The sequence below is a fragment of the Delphinus delphis genome, chromosome 5, assembly GCF_949987515.2.
Source record: "Delphinus delphis chromosome 5, mDelDel1.2, whole genome shotgun sequence".
Classification (NCBI taxonomy): domain Eukaryota; kingdom Metazoa; phylum Chordata; class Mammalia; order Artiodactyla; family Delphinidae; genus Delphinus; species Delphinus delphis.
The window spans coordinates 68979743-69007146 of NC_082687.1; the positions used below are offsets into that span (position 1 = coordinate 68979743).

At 40.1% G+C, this 27404-nt stretch overlaps 1 protein-coding gene across 1 annotated transcript in view; it reads left to right on the top strand.

Moving 5' to 3' along the window:
• Window positions 1-27404, top strand: part of CORIN (corin, serine peptidase) — a 247920-nt gene that overhangs the window by 153384 nt on the left and 67132 nt on the right. The window contains exons 7-13 of the mRNA XM_069540711.1: window positions 2568-2675; window positions 5183-5293; window positions 7691-7807; window positions 12379-12486; window positions 20882-21113; window positions 24271-24416; window positions 25195-25302. Of these exons, the coding sequence (XP_069396812.1) occupies window positions 2568-2675; window positions 5183-5293; window positions 7691-7807; window positions 12379-12486; window positions 20882-21113; window positions 24271-24416; window positions 25195-25302 (930 nt within the window). The remainder of the gene's footprint in view (window positions 1-2567; window positions 2676-5182; window positions 5294-7690; window positions 7808-12378; window positions 12487-20881; window positions 21114-24270; window positions 24417-25194; window positions 25303-27404) is intronic.

Genomic DNA, 27404 nt, shown 5'->3' on the forward strand with positions numbered 1-27404 from the left:
TAGAGTTTGGGATGTTTATAGTAAAGAGGCACCCATCACCAGTTGTATGACATGCAGGCGTCTGCTTGAGGAGGAACAATTAGCTGTAATTCAGGAGACTGGACTGTTGACCATTAGATTCTTGGTCTTTCTCAGCCAAGCAGACTGATCCTCACACGTGCCTCCATTTCTCACCTCTTTCCTTCGTTCTTGCTATTCCCTCTATTTGAAACCTGCTGAAGTTTTCATTCCATCCACTCTACCAAAATCCTCCTCATCTTCCGTGATCCCGCTCCAGCCTTACGAATCTATTTTTGAACTTCATTCACTTTAAATAAGGGAAAAAATAATACATTTAAGAAATCTAGTTTCTATTACATGCAGGCTTTACATGTATTTTAAACATTTTTACAGCTTTATTGAGGTATCATTTACATACTGTAAAATTAACCCATTGATTTTTAGTAAATTTATAGCATTGTGCAACCATCACCACAATCTACTTCTAGAACTCTTTCATCTCTCCCCACACTTTCCTTCTACCTATTTGCAGTCAGTCCCCACTCCCACGTCTCCAGCCGTAGATAACCACTGCTCTGACATCTGTCTCTGTAAGTTTGCCTTTTCCGGGAACTTCATAAATGGGTTGCATAATACGTAGTCTTTGTATCTGGTTTCTTTCACTTAGCATAATGTTTCTGAGCTTCATCTATGCTGTCACATGTATCAGTAGTTTGATACTTTTAATTGGTGAATAGTATCCCATTGTATGAATATACGACATTTTGCTTATCCATTTACCGGTCGTTGAGCATTTAGATTGTTTCCAGTCTCTGGCTATTATGGATAACGCTGCTCTAGACATTCACATACAAGTCTTTGTGTGGATATATATTTCACTTCTCTTGGGTAGCTTTCTAAGTGTGGAATTCATGAATCACATGATAAGGTTAGAGTTAAGTTTATAAGAAGCAGCCAAACTGCTTTCCAAAGTGGCATTATTATTCTTTTACATCCCCACCAACTATATATGAGAGGTTCAGTTTCTTAAGATCCTTGCCAATACTTGGCATTATCTGTCTTATCTATTATAACTATTTTAGGGGATATGTAATAGTATCTTATTGTGGTTTTACTTGCATTTCTTTAATGATTATATTGAGCACCTTTTCATGTACTTATCAGCCATTCATATGTCTTTATTGAAGACTTTCTATTCAAGATTTTTGCCTCTTTGTAATTGTTTGTCTTATTATTGAGTGTAAGAGGTCTATATATATTCTGATACATGCTTTGAAAATATCAGATACATGCTTTGAAAATATTTTTTTCCCGTATGTGGCTTTATCAGATACATGCTTTGAAAATATTTTTATCAGATACATGCTTTGAAAATATTTTTTTCCCGTATGTGGCTTGTCTTTTCATTTTTAAATAGTGTCTTTGGAAGCACAAATATGTTTAATTTTAATGGATAACCATTTATTATTGTTTTCTTTTAGTCTTGTGTTTTGTTGTTATATCAAAGAATTCTTTGCCCTCCCCAAGGTCACGAAGATTTTTTCCTATGTTTTTTCCTAGAAGCTTCATAATTTTAGCTCTTACATTGAAGTCTATAATCCATTTTGAGATAATTTTTATGTATGGTTTGAGGTAAAGGTCAGAGTTCATTTGTGCGTATTTGAAATCCAATTGTCCCAACACCATTTGTTGAAGAGTATTCTTTTCCCATTTAATTGTCTTGGAAACTTTACACACATTAATTTATTATTTATACCTTCCCCTAAACTCTATTAAGTAATTGCTCTTATCCTAACTTCAAAAATAAGTTTACAGACTTATATATTTTAACTAATACACTCAAATTCCCACAGCTAATAGATGATAGAACCATGATAGGAGTTCTGTTTTACCCAAGAACAAGACCTATCTTCTTATTAAAATTTCCTTGCATGATGTTTATTCCAACATTAAACTATAAGCTTCCTGAGGTTATATATCACTTATTCTTATCTTGGCACCGTAATCTAGGACAGTAGTGTTTATTTGAGGGTCATGCTGTGAAACATTCAATTGACTTAAGTGATGTGAAACTAAGTAATGACTCTGTAATCTAAATGACTTTTCTCTTTGTTACGTTTATGCTTACCATGGGCAAAACTAGACTTTCATTTTAAAGGAAACATTTTTTAAGAAATAACTACTCACCCTCTATTAAGTATTCATTCTGTATGAACATGAACTTCATTAGGAACCACGGTGAGTTGAGAATGTCTTTTCTCATATTTGACTCTAAAGGAGCTTTGAGGTGTCATAAAGTGGAACTCAGATAAATACCGTTAGGAAGTGATAAAAGCATTGTCTTGGGAGCCAGAGGGTCCTAGTCGTGGTTCTTCAGGAACTTGTTATGTGACCTTGAGCAAAGCATTAGATCTCTCTGCACCACAGTCTCCTCACCTGTAAAAGAATAGATGTGGACCAGGTTACCATTATGATTTCCCTCCCATGATATGCTTTCGTTATATAAACTGCTACTGTAACATCCTGTTCTGCTCTAATGAGCCATCGGTGGCTTCTCTTATTTTCAGATTGCAGCGAGAGTCTGTTTCACTGTCACACGGGCAAGTGCCTTAATTATAGCCTGGTATGTGATGGATATGATGACTGTGGGGATCTGAGTGATGAGCAAAACTGTGGTAAGTAGCACTATTTCCCTGAAGGTTTTCATTTAAAATTGCAGACGTTTATAATCAAGAACTTGTAGCTCATTGTTTGTTAATGTGATTAGTGGGTGAAATTACAAAATGATTGGTTTCTTAATTTTCCGAAAGAGGAAGCTTTTTAAATTATTAGTCTCAGTCATGTCTCATGTGTAAATGTAAGATTTCTGACAAAAAGTCATACTAAGGAAATGCTAGAGATGTGGAGTAGAAATGGGAGTTAACTTTTTTTTTCTCTTTAAAAATGTTTGGTTTCTTCTGTGGTTGGAGCCGGTGGCTCGTGTTTAGATTTTGAGCTCTTGAGCAAAACGTTGCAGACAGATATATTTTCTCTTCCTGATCCCCTTATTATGTATAACCAGAGAGCCCTCCTTTATTTGATTGCCACACACTACAGGGGCAACTTCTGCAGTGCGGATATCGAAGGTTAGAAGGGTGCATCTGTTTTATGTACAGAAGCTGATCTTAACTTTTAAAGAAGGAACCTACCTCCTAGTTGCACGTTTGTACCTATAAACAGCATCTTCCCAATTCCTCACCCTCCCAGCCCCTGGTAACCAGCAGTCTACACTCTGTTTGAACAAAATCAGATTTTTTTAGATTCCACATGTTAGTGATATCCCACAGTATTTGTCTTTCTTTTTCTGGCTTATCTTATTTAGGATAAACGTATACAACACTCTATGTCAATTACATCTCAATTAAAAAAACGAGAATGACCCTACCTTTAAAAGAGCCGAGTCCAATTCCGAATGCCCTCTCATGAGTTAAAACCAGCAAAATTCTTCTTGCTTATTTACCTTTCTGAATTTGTGATTAGCTTTTGAATTTTTTTTTAGGTAGTATATTATTGAGTGACAGAAGAACTTTCTAATAGGAGCAGAAGGGCAAGGTGAGATGAGGCAGGACACTGGGAAAATGATGTGAAATGATTATTCAGCATTAGAGAACATCAAAAGAAATGCTGGGGGAGAATCAGGAGTGGGTCAGGGGAACGCCTCGGAGGAGTGGTGAATGTCCCAGATGGCCCCATGCTGGGAAACTCAGTAGTTTCTAGAAGCACCTGTGTAGCTGCCTCTCACTGCATCCATAAGAACGTTGGAAAATGTATGTATGCGCAAAACATCCCACGGGTCACTAGATAGATATGGATTGTCTTCTGGGATCGAGTAGTCTTGGGACACAAAGAATGAGACGCCGTTGTAATTGTATACATCATAAAATGTGTAGTTTGGGGCCTTAGAGATTATCTACTCCAACTCCTCCTTTTACCAATAAGATAACTGGAGAAAAGAGAGTAAAAATGAGGGAGGGGGGAATTGAGTGTAGCTTGGTAGTTCAATAGGTCAGTGGAGAGGACCCGTGTATAGTTGGCGTGTGAAAGACAGTGGTCTTACCAACTCAACCTGGTTCCTCTGAAGGTAGTAGGATATCATGAGGTTTGTGCTCTTAGGATGACTTTGTTTCTATCTAATGGTAATAATCACGAGGTCCTCTTAGACCATTCTCTGTCCCGGCTGCCCATCTTTAGCAGGCTGAGCATGTGCTGGCTCCTCTGGTTCCCACCCGTGCATCCCAGCCATTGTGTCTTTCTTCTTTACTCTGCACCATTTCGTCCATCTTCTTCACTTAATTGCTCCCCTATATCCTTCCTTCAAGACCCATGGTCCCTCCACAGGTGTGTTAAAGACAGTGGTGCTGTTAATGGAAATCCATGATAGTTCCTCATTATGGAATCTGCTATTCACGAATCTACATACATCTTTTAAAGGGTTGTTTATATTAAGGTTATTCCATGTCTCATATCAAAGAATCCTATAGGTTCTGCCCTCTGTGAGAGGAAACACCACTTAGTTCTCCTTTTCCCCCAGGAATATATAATTTGGGACAGGGGTTAAATCCAGGATAAAAAGAATCATTAAAAAAACCCAAATATTTTGCATTTCTTACCCAGCAGTTCTTTCAAGTATGAGTTATATATTTAGACAGTTCAATAGAAAACCTTAGCTTAGCATCAGGCAAGATGACAGGAGGAGATACCTGCCTCCGCAGTTTACCACAGAGAGGTAAGTTGCAATTCTTAGAAACATGGCAGAGTTGTCATGAATCATCAGATCAGCTATCTACATTGTGAAACCCAAATCACAGTTCTGTTTATTTGAGCCAAATCACAAAATTTTCATCAGGAAAGAAAACAGTGACTAAACACAACAAAACCCAGAACAAGCTATGGGTCCTAGAAAAGCTGGGAGCTTGTTATTCATCTGAAAAGCAGTCAGGTCTTACCCCATAGTGATGGTGGCCGGGGGGCCACATGGTTGCCCGGGAGGTGCCAGACCCAGAGTAGAAAGGTTATTGACGGTATTGGAATAATTGGAACAGACTCTCTTCTACTGGAACTTGTTCTACTGGAACAAGCCACACAGTTCTAAGTGTTTGTCATGCTGGTTCTCTCCATCCTCCTGAGTTTTTCTTTCCTCCAGACTGCAACCCCACAGAGGAGCATCGCTGTGGAGATGGACGCTGCATTGACATAGAGTGGGTGTGTGACGGTGACCATGACTGTGGGGATAAGTCTGACGAGGTCAATTGCTGTGAGTGCCCTGAGGGCTTTCATTTTGCTTATTTTTCTACTTCTGCCTGTTTAGTCAAATACACTCAAGGTTCACTATCTAAACAGATTCTTACCCTTTGGTCCTAACCTATACAGATAATAATTGAGTGGTGTGATGACAATAACAGCATAGTGTAACTGACTTCCGCCTCTCTGTCTCCAAAACTCCAAGCCTGATTCGGCTGCTCTGGCCAAGCGGGTGGCAGTTTTCTTTCTCATTGTCCACAAACATCCTTTCTGGGTCTGCGACTTTGTCAAAGGGAATGTTCTTCCCAGAGACTGGGGCATTTTTCTTCTGCAAACAATATATGAGCAGTTAAGTGGGAGCCTCCAGAGGTGCTCTCAGGTACCACGTGTGGGAGAACCGGGGGAGAAGTGGCAGAGATAAGAGAGCCTTCAGTGTTCATAGAGTTACACAGAGTGTGCAATAATATTGTAACTTTAGAGCCTGTCTTATTTCTGGGTGAGTATATCCGGAGAAAACTCTAACTCAAAAAGACACATGCACCCCAATGTTCATTGCAGCACTGTTTACAGTAGCCAGGACATGGCAGCAACCTTAATGTCCCTCGACAGATGAATGGATAAAGAAGATGTGGCACATATATACAATGGAATATTACTCAGCCATAAAAAAGAATAAAATAATGCCATTTGCAGCAACATGGATGGACCTAGAGATGATCATACTAAGTGAAGTAAGCTAGACAGAGAAAGGCAAATATCATATATCATATGTGGAATCTAAAAAAATGATACAAATGAACTAATATACGAAACAGACTCACAGACATAGGAAACAAACTTACGATTACCAAAGGGGAAAAGGGGGTGGGCGAGGGATAAATTAGGAGGTTGGGATTAACATATACACACAGCTACGTATAAAATAGATAACCAACAATGTCCTACTTATAGCACAGGGAACTATACTCAATATTTTGTACTAATCTATAAGGGAAAAGAATCTGAAAAGGAATAGATACATATATATATATATATATATATAACTGAATCACTGTGCTGTACACCTGAAACTAACACGATATTGTAAATCCACTATCCTTCAATTAAACAAAAAAAGTCTTCAGGTAGCTATTACACTACCTGCCTAAGAAAATCAAAAATGGCTGATCACATTTTATTCCCTAGAAACTACAGTATACTCAGTAGGGGATAAAAAAATGATTGAACAGCAGCAGCTATTTGTTAAAAGAGAGTAATATTGATCTGAAAGAATTAATATGGTACACTTTATGCATGTTCAAACTAATTAAACTCTTTATTCCATCTTTTGCTGTCTAATAAAAGCAGGAACAGCTGATACCTATGAGATTGACTATTTAATTTGCCTATAATTTGAGACAAAATTACAAATGTGGGTTGCATGGTTTTTATTTTGACATAAGAAAAATCACATCAATTAATTAGGAAATGCAATGCCCAGCTTTCTCCTTTCCTGAACTTGTTTGCACTGGAATAGTACCTGAGTCCTTGCTTAGTGGACATAGTGGAACAGAGTGGACTGTATTTTGGTGGATCTTGGAAAAGCAAGGACTTGGTGCTCATGTGCGTATTTATGTATGTGTGTGTGTGTGTATGTGTGTATGTAGACCATAAGTTGGTGAAGGCCGAGGTCATATGATACATGGGTTTCTAACGCTCTAAAAGACAATAGGGATAAAATTAAGACAACCTTCAGAAATTGGAAGGTTAATGGCCACTAGACCATCCCTTTTAAATGTCAGACGTCGTAAGCAAGTTTTGAAATAAAGTGTTTATTGTGGGGTAGGTACTATGCAAGTCTTTCATATATACCACTTCATTAGTGCATTAGGTCAGGTTGGTGCAGAGTGAAATGCTGGGTTAGAAAAGCTTGCCTTCACATTCTGGCCGTACCTTTTAACAGCCTTGAGACTTTGAGGCAAACACTAAACTCTCTAAGCTTCAGTTTCCTTCTTCTAAACAAGGTCGATAATATCCATTTGCAAATTTGTTCTGAGGATTTGAGATTAGACACCTAATACTCCTAGCACAGTTATTGCCATATAGTAAGGCTTTAATAAATTGTAGCTTTTATATTAGTAGTATAACTACTACCATCATTAATCCTGTTTTTCACCATGTAATGATCAAGAAAAAATTTTTAGTGAGTGCTATTTAATAAGAGAAGAGAAATTCCTGAAAGGGAACTTTCCATTCCAAAAATACTTGGAATGAACAAAATGAATGATATATTCATTCATTTATGCAGAACATTCAGAAATTTAGAACACCTCATTCTTGGTGATGCCAGATAAATGGGAATCATTGATGTGATCTGTAGACTGAAAGAAGTAGCGATAATTAAAATGCATGTTATTTTGGCATTTCCTAGCATGTCACAGCCAGGGTCTGGTGGAATGCAGAAGTGGCCAGTGTATCCCCAGCACTTTCCAGTGTGATGGAGACGAGGACTGTAAGGACGGAAGTGATGAGGAGAGTTGCACCAATGGTAAGTGTGTGCTCCAGCCCCGGAAACAGTCCTGACCGGTGGGCCTTTCCTTGGGAGCAGAGCAAAAAGTTGGAAGTTACCTACAGCTTAAAGGATCCCCATATAAATAATGCCAGATTGCCTAATGCACTGGTCCTCACAGCTCTGGTCAGCCAGAAACCCTTGCTTATGGTAAATGTAACTCTCATGCAACTTACACTGAAAAATCATCCCTAAGGGTGAAGAGTAGAGGTTAAACACTTAAACAGCATGGGCAGATTCAGTTAGATGTTTTATGGGGAAACACCACGATAAAGAGGAAAGTGTAGCGTATAGTATTCAATTCAATTAGATTTCAATTAGAAATAACTGGCTTCTGAAATTAAATGTAACAGCTTCCTAAAATAACCATGTGCAGAGAAGCAGTTTAATGCCTCACATCTTAACTGGGGTATAATTACTTTACAATGGTGTGTTAGTTTCTGCTTTATAACAAAGTGAATCAGCTATACATATACATATATCCCCATATGCCCTCCCTCTTGCGTCTCCCTCCCACCCTCCCTATCCCACCCCTCTACGTGGTCCCAAAGCACCGAGCTGATCTCCCCATGCTATGTGGCTGCTTCCCACTAGCTATCTATTTTTACATATGATAGTGTATATATGTCCACGCTACTCTCTCACTTTGTCCCAGCTTACCCTTCCCCCTCCCCGTGGCCTCAGGTCCTTTCTCTACATCTGCGTCTTTATTCCTGTCCTGACCCTAGGTTCTTCAGAACTATTTTTTTTTAATTCCATATATATGTGTTACCATACGGTATTTGTTTTTCTCTGACTTACTTCACTCTGTATGACAGTCTCTAGGTCCATCCACCTCACTACAAATAACTCAATTTCATTCCTTTTTATGGCTGAGTAATATTCCATTGTGTATATGTGCCACATCTTCTTTATCCATTCATCTGTCCATGGACACTTAGGTTGCCTTTATGTCCTGGCTATTGTAAATAGTGCTGCAATGAACATTGTGGTAGATGACTCTTTTTGAATTATGGTTTTCTCAGGGTATATGCCCAGTAGTGGGATTGCTGGGTCATATGGTAGCTCTATTTTTAGTTTTTTAAGGAACCTCCATACTGTTCTCCATAGTGGCTGTATCAACTTACAGTTCCACCAACAGTGCAAGAGGGTTCCCTTTTCTCCACACCCTCTCCAGCGTTTATTGTTTGTAGATTTTTTGATGATGGCCATTCTGACTGGTGTGAGATGATATCTCATTGTAGTTTTGATTTGCATTTCTCTAATGATTAGTGATGTTGAGCATCCTTTCATGTGTTTGTTGGCAATCTGCATGTCTTCTTTGGAGAAATGTCTATTTACATCTTCTGCCCATTTTTGGATTGGGTTGTTTGTTTTTTTGATATTGAGCTGCTTGTAAATTTTTGAGGTTAATCCTTTGTCAGTTGCTTCATTTGCAAATATTTTCTCCCATTCTGAGGGTTGTCTTTTCGTCTTGTTTATGTTTTCCTTCCAAGCAGTATACTTAAACACAGTTTAAAAGGAGTCTGATATTATCTGTGAAACCTCCAAAGAAAAAGTAAATCAGATAAGTTGGTTTTTTTAAGTGTGTCTATTTCTGCCAGAAAAGAAAGCTCTATACTGATTGTTTTAAGTCCCAGATTGTGTAGAAGCATCTCTCAGTACAGGGTTGGTAATATCCTTTGACTTAAAAATCACTACATTTGCTTATAAGTGACCTTACCTCTTCCCAACATAGCCTAGTTGTTAAGAATGTGGACGTTGCCGCCCAGCTGCCTGGGTTCAAACCCCAGCTCTGCCACCTACTCCCTGGTTGACTTTAGTCCAGTAACTTAACCCTGTTACATTTCAGTTTCTGTGTCTGTAATCTCAGAATAATGATAACTACTTCATAGAGATGGCACGTGGTGAGGACTCAATAAATGTAAGTTCTTATCACATAGCTGCTATGTGAAAGCAAGTCTTAGGCTGTGTATATTCCAAATCAGCTAATGAGATTGGTCACCGATAACTAAATTAGCTTTTTCATAGTGAATATTGACCATTAGGATGGCTTTAATGAAAACGCATTTCAGACCTAAAGGGAGAGGCTTTTATTCACAGATTTAGTCCATAAAAAACTAGATAACGAGTGCTTCATTTTACCAGTTGTTCTTTTTTTGCGGTACGCGGGCCTCTCACTGCTGTGGCCTCTCCCATTGCAGAGCACAGGCTCCGGACGCGCAGGCTCAGCGGCCGTGGCTCACGGGCCCAGTCGCTCCGTGGTATGTGGGATCCTCCCGGACGAGGGCACGAACCCGTGTCCCCTGCATCGGCAGGCGGACTCTCAACCACTGCGCCACCAGGGAAGCCCCATTTTACCAGTTTTAAAATTCAGAAGGAATTCCCTTTCTAGCCATGAGTTATTGTGTGCATGTCAGCCAAGCAACTCCCTTTTGATCAAATAGTTCTTTCTCTCTACATAATTCAATGCTGTTTGAAATAATTTTGGATTTTTTTTTTACTATGCAGTGGCAGGATTTGAAAATACTTCCTTACATGTGTGAGATGTTAGAAAGTCCCATGATAAAATGGATCACAAAGTAAAATTGTAGCATCTTTATCCGCTCTAATGAATTCAATATAATAAAAGTATATCGTGGTGCTGGGAATTTAGTGGCAAGCAAAACTGCTGATGCGGCTGGCAGGCTCCTGGGGGAGATAAGCCGATACAAATAATTGTGCTGGTCCTTGTCTAACTGGGGAGTGACATAGGCCAGGAGGGAAATTCAAGGTGCTAGGATGCCACGTATTGGATGCATGTCCTGGTGAAGGGTCTCTGGGAAGCTTCCCTGAGATGGCTGTAGGAGCCACAGTCTGAAGAATGAATGGAATTAACAAAGGAGAGTGGGGCTGGAGAAAGAATTTTAGACACAGGGAACCACTTGGCCAAAGGCACGGAGGTGGCAGGAAGGAGCAAGGTAGTTTAGAGTAGTGGGAGAAGGCCACTGCGTTCAGTGAGCTGAGAGTGAAGGGGAGCGAGTTACAAGCGTCAGCAGTGATCGAAGGCTGGTTCTGCTCAAACAGGCTGGGAGGGGGTCTGGGACTGCTTCTGCCAGGACTCGGGACCCTATTCAAGATTTAGGCCATTACAACCCTCAGCCTTGCTCTCAACCTTCCTGTTTAGTCTCCCTCAACTCCCTTGACTCCAGCCTGTGTACTTTTTACTCCAGGCCTTTGCATATCCTGCTGTCTGCTTGGGAAACCCATCCTTCCCTCTTATCCCACCTTACCCCAACTGCCTGAAAAACTCCTTTGAGAAGCTTTACTCTTACTGTTGTAATTTGCGTTTACTGCTTTTTGCATGGACCTTCAGTGGAGCAATGATCACATGGCATCGTAAGATTCCGTTCATGATGATATCCCTAATTAGGGTAGAAATTATCAGGGTTTTCTGTCTTTTAATGCTCAGTGCTGAGCTGGTCACATAAGTTGTCACATAGTGGGCGCCTAATACCGGCTGAAATAATGAATGCATGCTGTCTTAATAAAATTTCTTCAAGAGACTAAATTCATGGAACTTATCCTGGCTTACCTTGCAAAAAAAAGTTTGACCTGCTAACATTAAAAAAAGAAAAGGAGTGATATCTATTTTATGCAAGGCTGTGATATATAGTGTTGTTCATTAATGGTACTGGAAGGGAGAAAGAGTCCAGAATAATAAATATTATATTTAGAATTATAGATAAGATTATAGATAAGTCTTATAAGTCTTAGAATTGTAGATAAGAAAGTCCAGTATAATAAATATTGTCTTAGAATTACAGATAAGAATGGTTATATGTATACCCATACTGTTATTTATATTTAAAACTACCTTGCAAGATTTTCTAGGTTCCACATGACGTGTCTGAGTAATTGACTATAATGGGGGCGAGCTAGAAAGAGAACAGGCAGTAATTTATTATCTTATCCATTTAATCTACAAATGACCAGGAAATCAATGGGAAAAGCAGTTTCCTCTCCACATACCTTAAGGAAAAGCCATTAGGTTGATGTTACTGTTGTCATCCATTTGGAAATAAGAAACCCAATTCTCAGATCATTGCAGCTAGGCCAGTGCTACTTTCCAAGGACACAGAAAATATGGATAACAGCTGCTTAAGACTTATGCCATGATAAAGTATCCTTATTGTATTGATGTTGATGCCTTATTTATTATTAAGGAAAGCATTTTCCTTAGAGGAAAGACTAGAGTTGGGATCAAATGAGTCTTAAAAATATTGGCCCTTCCCTCAAATCACTTGAATTTTATTTTGTCATCAACTCCATGCACCCATGTAAATATAAGATGCTCTCTTTTCCATTAAAAGCAGCAACAGATGATTTTTGAAGGATGGGTTGCCTCTTACTTCTTTATTCCTACAGAATCTCAACATGTGTTCAAAATTTTTGGAGAAGTTGGAAGGAAATTAAAGTTGTGTCCTTCCTTGGTTCTGGATCCTTCAGATCCTAGTGCGTGGAATTTATAGTTGCTGATGAAAGTAAATGTGCTTTCACCCCGCCTGTAGGTCAGACTCCGTGTCAAGAAGGAGATCAAAGATGCCTCTACAGTTCCTGCCTTGATTCATGTGGTGGTAGCTCTCTTTGTGATCCCAGCAACAGTCTGAATAATTGTAGTAAGTACAGTTGCTGCTGACAAATTCAATCACCGCGTCAGGCTATGTATTCAGTTTTATCCTTTTGCATTGACATTAAAATGCTCAAGTGTGGAATCCCTCCAAAATATGTATATATATCTCTCTTTTTTTTAAAGGTTGCATGTGGTAGCAGAAAAGAAGCAAAATGGTCTTAATTAACTTAAATCATAAACAAATGTGTCATCATGAATGGGCTATAAATCCATTGCTTAATGTCATTGCCGTGACTTTCCACTCAGCGTCAGCTCCTATATATTATTTTCTTGGCTGCATCTGCAGGAAAATGCTATCTTTCTTCCTTTTTAAAGCCCAGCTTCAAAAATGGAAACTTTATCCAAGAAGTAAATATGAAGTTCATTTAAATAGCCACATAAAACTTTGGCGGTCTGTTCTTGTTATAAAATGTATTCTCACCCTTCCAGGAACTTTGCTGACCTGTAATGACCTCGCTACAAACGGTGTAGACAGGTGGCTGTATCCAAACTGGCTTCAGGAGGAGGAATGATTAGGGGAAGATTGAATGGGCAGGGGTAGCAGGAAGAGTCTCTCAGGAAATTTTAGATGAATTGGAAAGCCCCCAAAGACTGATTTCTAGTAATGGCTTGCTTACTTCTGGGCTCTGCTTTCACATTCTACTCACTTCTTTCACTTTTTAGAATTAATTTTTAGCTTCCCTGTCAGCTTGGGCTTGAGATTTAGAAGCAGGTCTGTCAGCTTTCAGTTGACAAGAAGGTATGACTTCTTAGCACAGATCCCAGCCGTGAAGGCCCCTGGAGGCCGGGAGGTTGAAAGGCTGAAGGGTTTGGGTCCCTGGATTTGCTGAAGTTTTCAGATCCTAATTCTACTCTGTGACCTTTCTGGGTCAATGTAGAGCTTATGGGTGGCAGGTAGCCTGTACCCCTTAGGGGATATCAAGGGGTGAAAACAGTGGGCTGGATAGGAGTGTGAGGGCCACAGCCAATTAATAACCCAGACTAACAAGATTTTTTGTTTAATTTCACAAGCACTTAATAACTTTTTGGCTGAAAGCACAATACCCAGCCCTCCTCTATTTCCCATAGGAGAGAACAGTGCAGATAGATATCAGTCTGACCACTAAGACACACTACCATTTTATTCACTCTAAAATGATTAAATATATGTCTATGTATGTGTATATATGTATATACATATGACTTGACGTTGCTCATCTCCCAGTCTGCCCTGGAACTCTTTCAGAATCATTTTTTTTACTTCAACTTGAACTTGGGCTGTAGCATTTTGGACAGTGGCAGTATTGTCTCAGACACATGTATTTTATTAAAGTTTTCGGGGTTGTCTGACATGGAATGGTACTTACTGTTAGATTCAAAAAAGGTGAGAGAGCAATGTTAGCCTGTGTCAAATTTAGGCAGGGAGTAACCCAAGTATATGTTATCCTATTTTCTCTATACTTGAAATATTTCAAGATTAAAAATAAAAATAAGTTATCACCGGTCCAAAAAAAAAGGAACTTGTAGGAAGGGCACTAGATAACTCAGCTGGTATGTATGTTGACTTAAAAAAAAAGCACAACGTGAGAGTTGCGAGTTAAGTTTTATTGGGCAAAATGAGGACTGCAGGCCGGGAGACAGCATTTCAGATAACTCTGAAAAAACAGGTAGTCAGGAATGTCAAAAGATTATTATTAATCAAAGAATATCAGATATCTCAAGTTAAGGAATTTAGCGCTTTTCTATGTATGGGAAGATGCAAGAGTCTTGACTGCCTGAAATAATTCCTTGGATACGCACCTCAGCTCTCCAGGCCAGTATCCAGGGTTTTCACATCCTGAGTTTCCTCAGGGCTCACCGCAGGGAGTGGCTGCAGTCTGATGGCTGCTAGGTGGCAGGTATTCTTTTCAGCCCTGAGTTTCCTCAGGGCTCATCAGCTCACGTTGGAGGGCTACAATCATTGGTGACTGTGACATCCTTCGTTTATTGATATGGCAGGAAATACTCCATTTATCATGTATATTCAACCAGTATTTCTAGTGTCTGTGATGTCCCAGGCACTGGGATGGGAACTGGGCACTTTGATGGCAATGAAGGGAAACATGATTCCAGCCTTCCTGGAGCTAACTTTTCAACAGTGGGATCATATGGCCACCTTCCCATTCATATATACAACTTTGGTTTTCTTCTTTTTTTTTTTTTCTTTTTTTTTTTGCAGTACGCGGGCCTCTCACTGTTGTGGCCTCTCCCATTGCGGAGCACAGGCTCCGCGGCATGTGGGATCTTCCCGGACCAGGGCACGAACTCGTGTCCCCTATATCAGCAGGCGGATTCTCAACCACTGCGCCACCAGGGAAGCCCTGGTTTTCTTTTTATGTTCTTCAAATACACTCAAACCATTTCCCTAGCATCTCACCATCTCATCAGCTTCCTCTTTCATCACAGATGTTCTTGCCACGTTCTCTCCATATATATTCAGCAAACATTGGAACACCCCCTCTTCCGAGTACCAGGCATTGGGCTTGTCCTTGGTCTCCATTCCTTCTGTGTTATTAAAAATAAGTGTTGGAGAAAAAAGTACATGAGTGAACATTTAGAACTAAAGGTTGATGGAGTACTGTGGGAAACTTGGGGGGGGGGTCCCTGAGGCATGACAGTCATACCCGGCTTCATACAGCCATGGCGATCATGGGCGCGAGGAGAGACCCATGCCCAGGAGCTGCTGTCTCTGCTAGGCACATAAGCAGTGTATATGCCTAACTTCCAGCTGAGAGTAAAGATGTTATTCCTTATTTTTCAAAGAGCTTCAGGATGGTGTGTGTCTACTTGGTTCTCTGTAAATATGGACGAGTATCATCTCCTCTCAGAAAACTCTTCATGCACTTGAAAATGTGATTAATTGGTTAAAGATCTTGGACACTGTCAGAGACTACTGTTATTTAGATTCTGGAGCACGACTGAGCAGCGCTCTCTTTCTCTGGCTCCCTGCCAGTGGGGAATATGAGTTTGGAGAACGTGGACATTCTTTCCGGTGGAGTCAGCCTCTCACTGGAGTTGCTGGGAGGCTAGTCCTTAAAGATAATGGTTCTTGCCACCCCATAAAATATTATAATAACGTTCCAATGGTCCCTGAAGATATACTGGATGGGACCCCGGCATCAGTATTTTTTAAATTCCCCAGGTGACCCCAGTGTGCAGCAAAAGTTGAGAATTATTGCTTTGTGTCCTGACGAGGCTGCTGGGATTAGTGACATCCTGCAATTGGGTGTGAAAAAAAGTCTTCGTGGTTTTCTTTTCTTTCTTTTTTTTTTTTTTGCGGTACGCGGGCCTCTCACTGTTGTGGCCTCTCCCGTTGCGGAGCACAGGTTCCGGACGCGCAGGCTCAGCGGCCATGGCTCACAGGCCCAGCCGCTCCGCGGCACGGGAGATCTTCCCGGAGCGGGGCACGAACCCGTGTCCCCTGCATCGGCAGGAGGACTCTCAACCACTGCGCCACCAGGGAAGCCCTGGTTTTCGTATTTTTCAGTGGATAAGATCCATGGTTTATCTCAGATTAGCAGAAGTGCCTACAATTAAAAAAAGCCTAAAGAACACATCTCAGATGATATTGTGTATGGAGAGGTTTAAAAGTATCACAGTATCACCACATCCACTCCAGCCCAGAATCTTTAACATGTTTGCACCCTGCTGGGAGGCAAAATACGGACATGTCCTTGCCTTGGCGGGTAGGATCAGGAATGTTATTTCCCATCAGTCTGGTGTGGAGGGACTAATCCATCACCTGTACCTTGTAGAGTGCAATCCAGACATCTGGGGGAACCTGGCGGAGAGAGCAGCTCCTGGGCATGTGTCTCTCCCCACCTCCCTGCGCCCACGATCGCCATGGCTGTATGAAGCCTGGTGTGACTGTCATGCCTCAGGGACCCTCCCAGGTTTCCCATAGTGTTCCATCAACCTTTAGTTCTACATGTTTACTTGTGTACATTTTTCTTCCAACACGTATTTTTAATAACAGAGAAGGAATGGGGACGAGTGACTAGCCCAGGGCGTGACACTCAGAAGAGGGGGTGTTCAAATGTTTGCTGAATATATATGGAGGGAACCTGGCAAGAACACCTGTGATGAAAGAGGAAGCTGATGAGACAGTGAGACGCTAGGGAAACTGTCTGAGTGTATTTGAAGAACAGAAAAGGAAAACCAAAGTCGTGTATATGAGTGGGAAGATGGCAGTATGATTCCCCCCCACTGAAAAGTTATATCCAGGAAGAAATGAACAGCTTTGTTCTTCAAATAATTTCCCAGTGGTCTGTCAATTTCCTGCCCTCTCCTTGCAATCTCTAGGTGGAAGGAACAGATAGTATAGGAGTGTAGTCAAAAAGCCATATGCTGTAATGATTAAGGACTTCAGTTCTCAGGATCAAATAGTAGATGAGAGGAACAACCTCTTTCTAAAAGCATTCCCAGCTAGTAAGTGGAAGATAAATGATTGAATTCGAATATTACCATTTGGTAACCAGGTGAATTAACAGGGCAAGGCACTGCGCATGGACATAGAGCTGTAGGAGTCACAAAAAGAAATCAGACGGATGTGTCTTCTGATGAAAGAACACCGCAGCACCTAGTCTTGCCAAAGGGATGAAGCCTAATCAGCCCCCTGGCTTCAGCTGCCAGTGTTCAGGAGACAAGGGGGACAGGGGAACATGTTTAGCCTCCCCACGAGTGTGCAATTAGCAAAATCCAAACTCTGGCATACTCTACAGGTCAAGTCCCCGGATTCTTCAATAGTTAAACATTAAAGAAAAATAAAGAGATGGAGGGGAGGGGGAACATAGAGAGTATAAGAGACTTCAATTTGGTTTTCAAAAATGGATAGCCAAACTGTAGTGTGTAGGATGTGGTGCACACTTATGTAATAAAGCTATGAAAAAGAGCAAGGAAGTGATGACTCTGAAACTCAGCATTTACTTTGTCGGGGAAGGAGAAGGTCGACATAAGACAGGGGATATGGAAGGGTACGTGGGATGTCTGGCAGAGTTCAATTGCTTGACCTGGGTAGTAGGTATAAGGGTGTTGACCTTATAATAGCTCTTCAAATTCTAAAAACTAAATAATAATAAAGAGAGCTTTAAAGTTTTGACGCAAAGATGAATCTCAGATATATATGCCAATGGATGTTGGAAATGACATGTTCTCATGTAAACGACCATCAATCTAATACATGATTTCCATTGGCTTCAGGTATTGCATCATGATGAAGATGTAACATCGTTTAGTTAACAGTCCTTTCTTTAGGTTGAATTTATCAAATATTGTTTCAGACTTTGAAAGGTGGGCTATCATTGAGACTCCATCAGGATCTTTTTTTCTACAGATATTTATTAAACCTCATCTGTCCTCAGAATGCCATGCCAGGCACTGCCTCAAGCTCACACTGAATTATACAGCCCTGAAACAGCTAAGTGTCCTCACATGTTTGTGACGTGATCGCCCTCTAGTGGCTAATGTCAGTCAGGCTTGTCAGTGAGTCTACTGCTTAAGATATAAAAGTTTATTGATACCATAAATCACAGAATTTGAGGTTGCCAGATACTTGAGAGTTTCTCTTGCTTAGCACTTTGTGAAGAACACCTTTATGAAGGAAACAAAACAACCTCACCGCATTCAGTAAAGATCTCAGAATAATATATGATCGTAACTTAATCCTTTCATCTCCCTTGACTCTGAGACACTTAAAGCCTATATCTTATCCTAAATCAAAATCGATACATCCCACATATCAAAAGAGAGAAAAGTTATGCATGTGATATGCCTATTAATCATCTCAAGGAAACAAACTGATAAAAAGTTAAAACTTGATAGGATAGTTGAGGAAGAAGAGAGAAAGAAAAGACATCTACAGGAAAAAAAAGACTGCATCAAAATATGTGTGAATGATCCCATTTTTGTAAAATTTTAAGTATATTAAAGAAATTAAGAAAAATATAGAGTGTGAGCTGCCTCTACTGATTTGTAAGATGGTCGTGACAGGTAATCAAGCAACAAAAGCAAGCTGAAGAGGAAACCCATCTTTTGGCATTGAGGGAAGTTAAGAGAGAGGGAGGTGGGGAGATGAAGAGCTTTTCCTATATGTGTCTTTGTATTGTTTTCATTGTTATAAGGAATATGCAGTTTTTGTGTATAATCTGAACTCAAAACATTTCAGTGTTTCTCCTCTCTCACAAATCAAAGAAGTGGTAAGTTGAACCAACCCCATACCTCCTCTGTCTCTTTTTCTTTTCTCCACCCTGTAGGCGTCCTCAGGATTATTAGAGTGTTACTTCTTCCTCAATAAACTGAGAGTCTTACATACTTGGTCCGTGAGAGTTTTCAGTCTGGCCAGTATCAGGCTCCTTATCAGCATAATCTCTGCAAAGCCCTCAGGCTCTTTACATTACGAAATAGTCCCAGAGCTGTTTTAATATTTCACTGCAGTCCTTATTGCTAATCTGTTTGCCTGCATACCATTTCCTAGTCAAATAATTAAATTTAATTTGAATAATTACTCTTAATAAGGCATGAAATCTCTGGTGGACCTGACCTGATTCTACCAAGACACTCCCTTGATTTCCTCTCTCATCTGGGAATGAAGCACGTCCACCTCAGACAGAGAGGGGACAGAGAGCCTTTCCACCGCATTCCACCAAACCTGCCCAAACCCCGCTTATCCTGGGAAGGCTTCCCAAACTGTTCCTATCCACCCTGTCTCTCCGGGCTCTAGCATTTTGTTCAGTCCCACTAGCCTAGCCTGTTCATGTTATACCGCAGCTACCTGCATGTGTCTTTCTTCCTCTGGAGACTTGGAGTGCTTCAATGCCAGGGACTCTATTTTGCATTATTTTTACATTTTAAAGTGCCTAGGATAGTTTCTGATGCCTCCCCCCTCCTTTCCTTCCTTAATTCTCACACTATGCCTGGTGCAGACTTTGAGATCAAGAAATAAGTTCTCCAGGGAACTATATTCAATGTCTTGTAATAAACTATAATGGAAAAGAATCTGAAAAAGAATTAATTTTATATATATACGTGTGTGTGTTTATGAATCACTTTGCTGTACACCAAAAACTAACACAACATTGTAAATCAACTGTACTTCAATTAAAAAAAAGAGATGAGGTCTCATTTCACAAAACTCTCAAATCGTATGGGGAAGGCAAGTAAGTAAAGAATAGAGCAGAGGGCAATGAGTGCATGACATGCACACCCTGGAGGTGCTCTGGAGCTCAGCGGAGACTCCTACTAGGAGTGGAAGGGGAAGAGTGGTTGGCCAGAAAGCCTTCCTGGAAGAGGGGTTTGTGCTGAGTGCTGCAGAACAAGGAGAAATTAGCTTAGAGGGGAGGATGGGGAAGGATGATTCCAATCAGCAGTTGCCCTATGTACCTGGCAGCTAGAACCATGATTGCATTTGAGGAGTGATTACAAGTGTGTGAAGGAAAGAAGGGGATAAAAGCTAACAGGACCCACAAAGGACGCATGCAATTCTTAAAATGTCCTGTGTCGCCCAGGAAATATTGCTGACGAGATAGTCATGGGTGACGAGGCTGGGAAGTTAGGCTGTGATTTGGAGTGTGAAATAGGCTGGGATGCCAAGCTAAAGGGTTAGGGGTTATCTCATTGGCAATGGATAGCTAACGGATCTCAGCCTCCTCTTGCCCTGAAATTGTATATAGCCTTATACACTGATCAACAATAAAACGTAGAGAAAAAAGTCATCTAATTGCCTATTTAGCCAAATTCATTGATTTTTTTAAATGGCTATGAAGGTGGCGGGGAATACACTAGTTTAGAAGTAATGGATAAATCAGAAGACAAAGTGAGTAAAAGGAATCAGAGAAGTGGAGCCGAGGGAAAAAAATGAGAAAGACTCTAAAACGTGCATTCTGGACAGTGTGCTGGCAGCTCCGTATACAGAAGTGAACCTTGGTTTGTCCAGACACTTCTCTGGCCACACTATGTACCTTTTGATGGCAATCTCATATACTACTTACATCTAGTCTTAGCTGCTTCCAAGAAAGAGGGTACGATAGACTTTTTAAAATTTATTTATTTATTTATTTATATCTATCTATCTATTTATTTATTTTGCGGTACGCAGGCCTCTCACTGCTGTGGCCCCTCCTGTTGTGGAGCACAGGCCCTGGACACGCAGGTTCAGTGGTCATGGCTCACGGGCCCAGCCGCTCCGCGGCATGTGGGATCTTCCCGGACCGGGGCACGAACCCGTGTCCCCTGCATCGGCAGGCGGACCCTCCACCACTGCGCCACCAGGGAAGCCCTAGACTTTAATTTTGTAAGTTTTAAAGAAATTGTTTTCCAGGTGAAATTTAAAAATTTAATATATATCTGTATGTGTGTTTTTTTGTTAGGTCAGTGTGAACCAATTACGTTGGAACTCTGCATGAATTTGCCCTACAACCATACAAATTATCCAAATTACCTCGGCCACAGGACTCAAAAGGAGGCATCCATCAGCTGGGAGTCTTCTCTTTTCCCTGCACTTGTTCAAACCAACTGTTACAAATACCTCATGTTCTTTGCTTGCACCATCTTGGTACCAAAGTGTGACAAGAATACAAGCCAGCGTATCCCTCCTTGCAGGTAATACATTGGGGTCTCCCCCAGGCATCCTCACTTTCCCTCAAGGAGAACCAAGGGAATGAAGACATCGTTTGAGTTTAGACAAAGTACATACTTTGCCAACAAGTCCTGTATTTAACAAATTACCTATTTAAAAAGTAAAGAAGTAGGCATTCTAAAATTAATATCTGAGTAAGAATTCATCAGTAAAATACCAAGCAAGAGAGATATGAACTGCCTTTTATAATAATTCATGGACTTTAATCAAATGAAATCACAAGTGTTTCATTTTGTTGGATCAGGAAGCGGTTTTTAAAATGTGAGTCAGCAGTAGGGGTGTGTCTGCCTGTTTCTCTAGCAGTGTTGATGTATTTTAAATGCTGCCTTCTGATAGCATCAAAAGTTAGGAGACATTACACAAAGAGTGGGCTGAAGGAGTCATCACACCAAACTCACAGGATGGACGGGGGATGGACATTGCTGTTTTTTTACCTGGTTAGATGAAATACAGGACGGTATTTCAAGAGTGTGGCTTGAACTTAGGATATGAGTGATGCCCTACGGGTTAAGATTATTACTCTGGTGCCCACCTCCTGATTCAAATCCTGGCTCTTCTGTAGCTGCTTGTAGCCTGAGACAGGTTCCTCAGTCTCTCCCAGCCTCAGTTTCTTTACCTGTAAGATCAGGATAGCGGTGGTGGTTGGGTTGGGTTGTTGTGAGATCAGATGAATGTACATAAATGTAAAGTGGTGCCCATTGATTGTAAGCCCAGAATAAACAAAGCTCTGATGTTAGGACAGGAGCGCAAGTAACTGCTTTGTGGCAGTTTGGTCCCTCTTCTATGCTGTGTGTTCAGGGTCATAGCCAGAGAATGTGCACCTACAAGGTGGCTGTCACAGAGGTGAGGGCTGCTTTTCTCAGGGCTGGTTTCCATCAAGGGGTGAATACACAGATGTGCCTGCCTAAATGTGAGTGGTAACTATGGAAACCATATGTTGGGATCAGAAGTCACTCAGAGCTTTAAGAAAAAGCAAGAATATCAATACAGTGGACAGATGGGAAAACAGTAAATTATATGCCAAATATCAAATGGATGACAAGGTAGGGCCATCTATAGAGTTGGGACAAGAAGCAAAATTTAAAAATGATTTGGGGGAACTAAACAAATTATACAAATAGAGTAAAATTTAATGTTGGCTGTGCAAACATAATTCTGAACATTTCTATTAAATGCCTTTTAAAGTATCACTAATAAAACGTCTGCCAGTTTTATGTTAACAAGTTATAAATCTTATTCTACTTTTCCTAAGCAAGCTTGATGATAGTGAATAATTACTTTCAATAGTACTTAACAAATTCTTGTATTTGACTTTCTTTTCATATGTGTATAAGAATTTCCCTATTGCAGTGTTCTCTGAAACAAACTTATATCCACATATGATTGATAATTTTAGGACTTAGGTTTCATACTAAAATGCCTAAGATAAGACTGATCCTGAAATACTATTCAATAAACATTTTTGAATAAGTGTTTAGAATAAACATTTTGAATAAATGTTTAGAATAAACATTTTGAATAAAGTGTTGAACTTCTAGACACTTGAGTTTTGTTTCTTAGGTTTACACATACACGTACATCTTTCATTTCCAGTGGCTATCAAAGTGAGTTTTACATTCTGATATTTGTAAGAAAAATTTTTGGATTATGGCAAGAATAATATACTGATACGCTCATGGGGTAACACATAATTCCTTTTGCCAAGCTTGGTTATTGATCTTAAAATTCAGTTGTTAAGCTATGAATTGGAAAATATCTAACATTCTTGAGCTCGTAAAATGTGCTGAATACTTTAGTGTAGTTATCATCCTCAAAATAACCTTTTAGGACTGCTGTCTCTATGGCTGAGCACTGCACAGATTATTATAAGAACAGGTGTGCCAGGGAGTTGTAGTGCCACATATTGTATTTCCATTTTATAGGGAAAAAAAATGGTAGAGTCAGGCACTACCTGACTTCCATCTAAATTAGGTATCGTTTGGTTAATTTAAAATAGCAGCAATTGAGTTATATACATTTTTATATTAATCTGCAACAAAACTATTCAGTCCAACAGAGAGTTATTAAACACCGTTGAGCTTCCCATTTTTGCAAACCTAATATGGGAATGCCATGGCTTTGTCTTTGCCCCCAATTCCTAGGCTAAACCAGCATCAAGTTATGCTCTATCTTAACTTAAATCTAGACAGACTTAAATCTAGACAGAGCCTTTTCTGAAACGTCTCCATTCAATTGCTAACCATTCCTTACCTGTTGAAATTAACTTAGTGGTTTAATGTTTGAAACTTTTAAGAAATGAGAATGTATTTAAAGGGAAATAAAAAATTTGCCTAGGAACTTACTTTCATTATGTCTACTTAAAAAAAAAATCCGTAACTAATTTCTTGGTAATATATTGAGGCAAACTGTTTTTTTCTTTCCCCGTAGGAAGTAAAGCCATCTTCTTTGAGACACGCTGATACCTCAATTTTAAAATATTCTGGTACAAATGAGATAATACACATAAAAGCACCTAGTACAATGCTTAGTATGTCTTTTCTTTAACAAAGACCAACAAACTTCATTTTTTACCGACTTGAGCTCAACACAGATGGGTTTGGTGTAAGCTGAAGTAATAATGCCTTAGGCAAGCCAGGTTGGCACAGGAAATGGCTCCCATCCCAGGGCACCACAGGGGGCCGAGGCTGAGGGTGTTGTATAGATTCCATGACCTTTGGTGGCAGACTGTCCAAGTGATTTTGGGGGCTTCCCTGCTTAAAACAAAAGACACTGGAGTGTGTCTGCCTGAAAGAAAGAAGAGAAAATGGGAAAGGCAAATTGGAGGAGGGAATCCGTGTTCTGGGAACATCTCTATTTCCATTTCTGCAATAGAGTTTCTTTTGGTGAAAGTATGTTTCTGGAACGTATCCCCCTTGTAGCGATATTACTCAATTTGGTTTCCCAAATGTCTAGTGTGTATACGTGCATTCATATATATACATTGGTACGCACACACACTGCATACACACACCACATATACACGTCAACCCATAGCCATACAGAATTAAAACCCTACATAGAAGCCTAACATCAGGTGTAGCTGTTTCCGCTTGTAATATTTTGTCTTTCTCGCTCTTTTAGAGCTCTGTGTGAGCATTCCAAAGAACGCTGTGAGTCTGTTCTTGGGATTGTGGGCCTACAATGGCCAGAAGACACAGATTGCAATCAATTTCCAGAGGAAAATTCAGACAGTCAAACCTGTCTAATGCCTGATGACGATGTGGAAGGTTAATTTTTAAATTAATTACAATGGGGTATCTAACATGGATGAATATATCAGCTACTTTTAGAAGTTTCTCTGTTGTTATTGTTTGTATTTAGTTACCAGTAGAAAGGCTGCATAGGTGGTGAATCTATAAACTTGATTACACTGAAGAATTTGATGCCCATCTGTTAGACATTGTCTTCATTTAAAAAGTAAATTGCAGAGATGACTTTAATACTCTAGGTATTTATTTTAAACACACTTAACTCACAGAGTCCATTATATAGGGATGCTGCTTTTATACTAGGGCCCCTGTAGGTAATGGTGAACATCATGCCCTGGTTCCTTCAAGTGCAAAGCATTCAGAGACCTTGGCAATGTAGGATAATCAAGTAGAGAAATGGAATCAAGGACCTGCCCACTAGGTGGAAAGATTAGGATGGGAAACAATGTGACACATTAAAGGAAAGCCAGCTGGGTAGTTAGAAGCATTGACTTCATAGGACATTTCAGGCTCCAGCAATTGTTAGGCTGTCCATTCGGAAAGAGAGTTCATTGCTGGAAAGCATAGAGACACAAAACAGCTGATCTGAAGAGGTGATGTCAAGGATGAAGGAAAAAGATGCTGATAGGCAGACAGAAGAAAGCCAAGTAAACTTTGACCATTTCAGCTTTGTGAAGGTCCATCCTTATGTCCAGTGATAACTTCTCCACAACATCCCACATGTAAATGGATAAATTAGCTGATGGTTCTGGGTTTTCTGTCTGTTGACAGTAATGTGGCCCACTGCTTTTAACAGAATGCTCACCTAGTCACTTCAAGTGCAGCTCAGGACGGTGTGTTCTGGCTTCCAGAAGATGTGATGGCCAGGCTGACTGTGATGATGATAGTGATGAAGAAAACTGTGGTACGTATGTGAGATGGCACTTTTCTTGAATGTACACTAATAACTCGTTAGGATAAAGGGATTGTGTTAAAAAATGTCCATTGTTTACTGACGGTTGTAAGTAGTGACTAGGATTGAATGCTAAGGCATTTACTTCTTAAATTATCAAAGGGCAAAACATGAATTATAAGTGTTTTTCCTGTTAATTCCATTGATTGCCCCTAAATTACACTTCTGTTTATAACCTTGATGACATATGTGCAAACTCTTAGTAAAAGAAGAAGCTCTTCACAAATGTAAGAGATTATTTTTATTGAGAGATTCTAAAGCAGTTGTCATCTGTTTTAAGGTCAGAATAATAGTGTCCTTGCCTATGATTCCCATATTCTTAAATAGGCATCTAAACACACAAAGACAGAGTGCAGGCTCTAACATTCAAATTTAATTGGGATTTATCTTCATGCCCTCTCTGATTTTTGTCTCTGTCAGCAAAGCATAAAACTCTTCCTGACATTTCTGCCTTTGAACTCCAAAATCACCAATGGAAAGGCCAGAAATGCCAGTGGCAATTTAAGTGGAGCTAATTCCCATTTTATTTCCCTGCAAACCTTTGTACTTGTAACCTCAAAGTGTGTCAGGGAATAGAAAACAGACAGCGCTCTTTACTAAGCAATATTTTAGAGTAAAGCAAAATGATTGAAGGGCTACCCCAAAGAATAGTTTGGTTATGATTATTTAGCTTGTTCTGCTTAAAAAACCTGACACTTTTTGCCATTGAAAGCACATGAGGCAATGCATCTTTTGAAATCATTTTATTCTTTTGGCCTTTGAGGGATGAAATATTGCCTTGCTTCCCAAAATGAGTTTTCCATAGTAGACATTGCCCTTCTGGTCCAGACAAAATGTCACAAGCAATCAACTGAAATCCTATCAGCTACTATAAATATGGATAAGTGCATCTTCTAGAAAATTAGAACTGTCAGAATGATGGTAATTTTGTTAGGGAGGAACATACAGTGTTTTGAGAAGCTACTGTTGTTTGCTTTGTTTGTGGTCTGTATGTAAAGAAATAAATCAAAACTCATTGAATATCCCTTATATAAATGATTTATTAAGAATCTATTGGGGGCTTCCCTGGTGGCACAGTGGTTGAGAGTCCGCCTGCCGATGCAGGGGACATGGGTTCCTGCCCCGGTCCGGGAGGATCCCACATGCCGCGGAGCGGCTAGGCCCGTGAGCCATGGCCGCTGAGTCTGCGATTCCGGAGCCTGTGCTCCGCAACGGGAGAGGCCATATCTTAGATTGTCCAAAGAGGTTACATGATACTTCCTTGGGTGGCTAGACCGAAATTTGCAGTAGGGGAATAAATATTTGAGAAATGTAAAAACTTAGTCTCAAAAAGAGTCTTATGAAGATTAAATGGTCTGAGTTCTAGAGTATATTCTGTAAAAAAGAAATTTAAAGCACTATAGGGTACAAGTGATCCTAAAATGTCAGGTTTCTAGTTAAGTAATGAGTTTTTGTCAGTACTTTAATCTCACAATTAAAGGCTCATGAGAACTATCGAATAAATTGTCTAATCTCTATAAAACACTCAAAAGACTGACGATGTTATTGAGAGTTCTGGTTAAGGAAAGTTAAAAGTCAGTAATAATTTAATACATTTGGAACATTAATTGCCCCAACAGTATTAATCTATGAGAGAATTCTCATTAAGTTTTCCAAAGCAACTGGGCCGCACGCACGCATTTGAATGGGCATGTCCCATGCTCTGGGAGAACACAGCAGTTAAAATCAAATGAAGAAGTCACGCAGTAGAGGAAGGCCCAATGGAGGACTACTGGGAAATCCTCGGATTCCCATTTTGCCTACTTGCTCAGTTTGTCCCTCTGTTTCCATGGGCGTGGATAGGCGTACCATCTGGTAATGCAAACACCAGCTCCAGCAAAGCTGGGTTTCACTCCAAGCTTCCTGTCTTTCTGATTTATTCCGTCCATTGTGGAGTGGAATGCACTTAAGTGCTTGGGCTTTCCTGAATACTATGACTATTAACTATTCACTTTCACACATCTGTAGCTCCTCCAAAATTTTAACAACATTATTGGGTTTTCCCCTCAAAACAG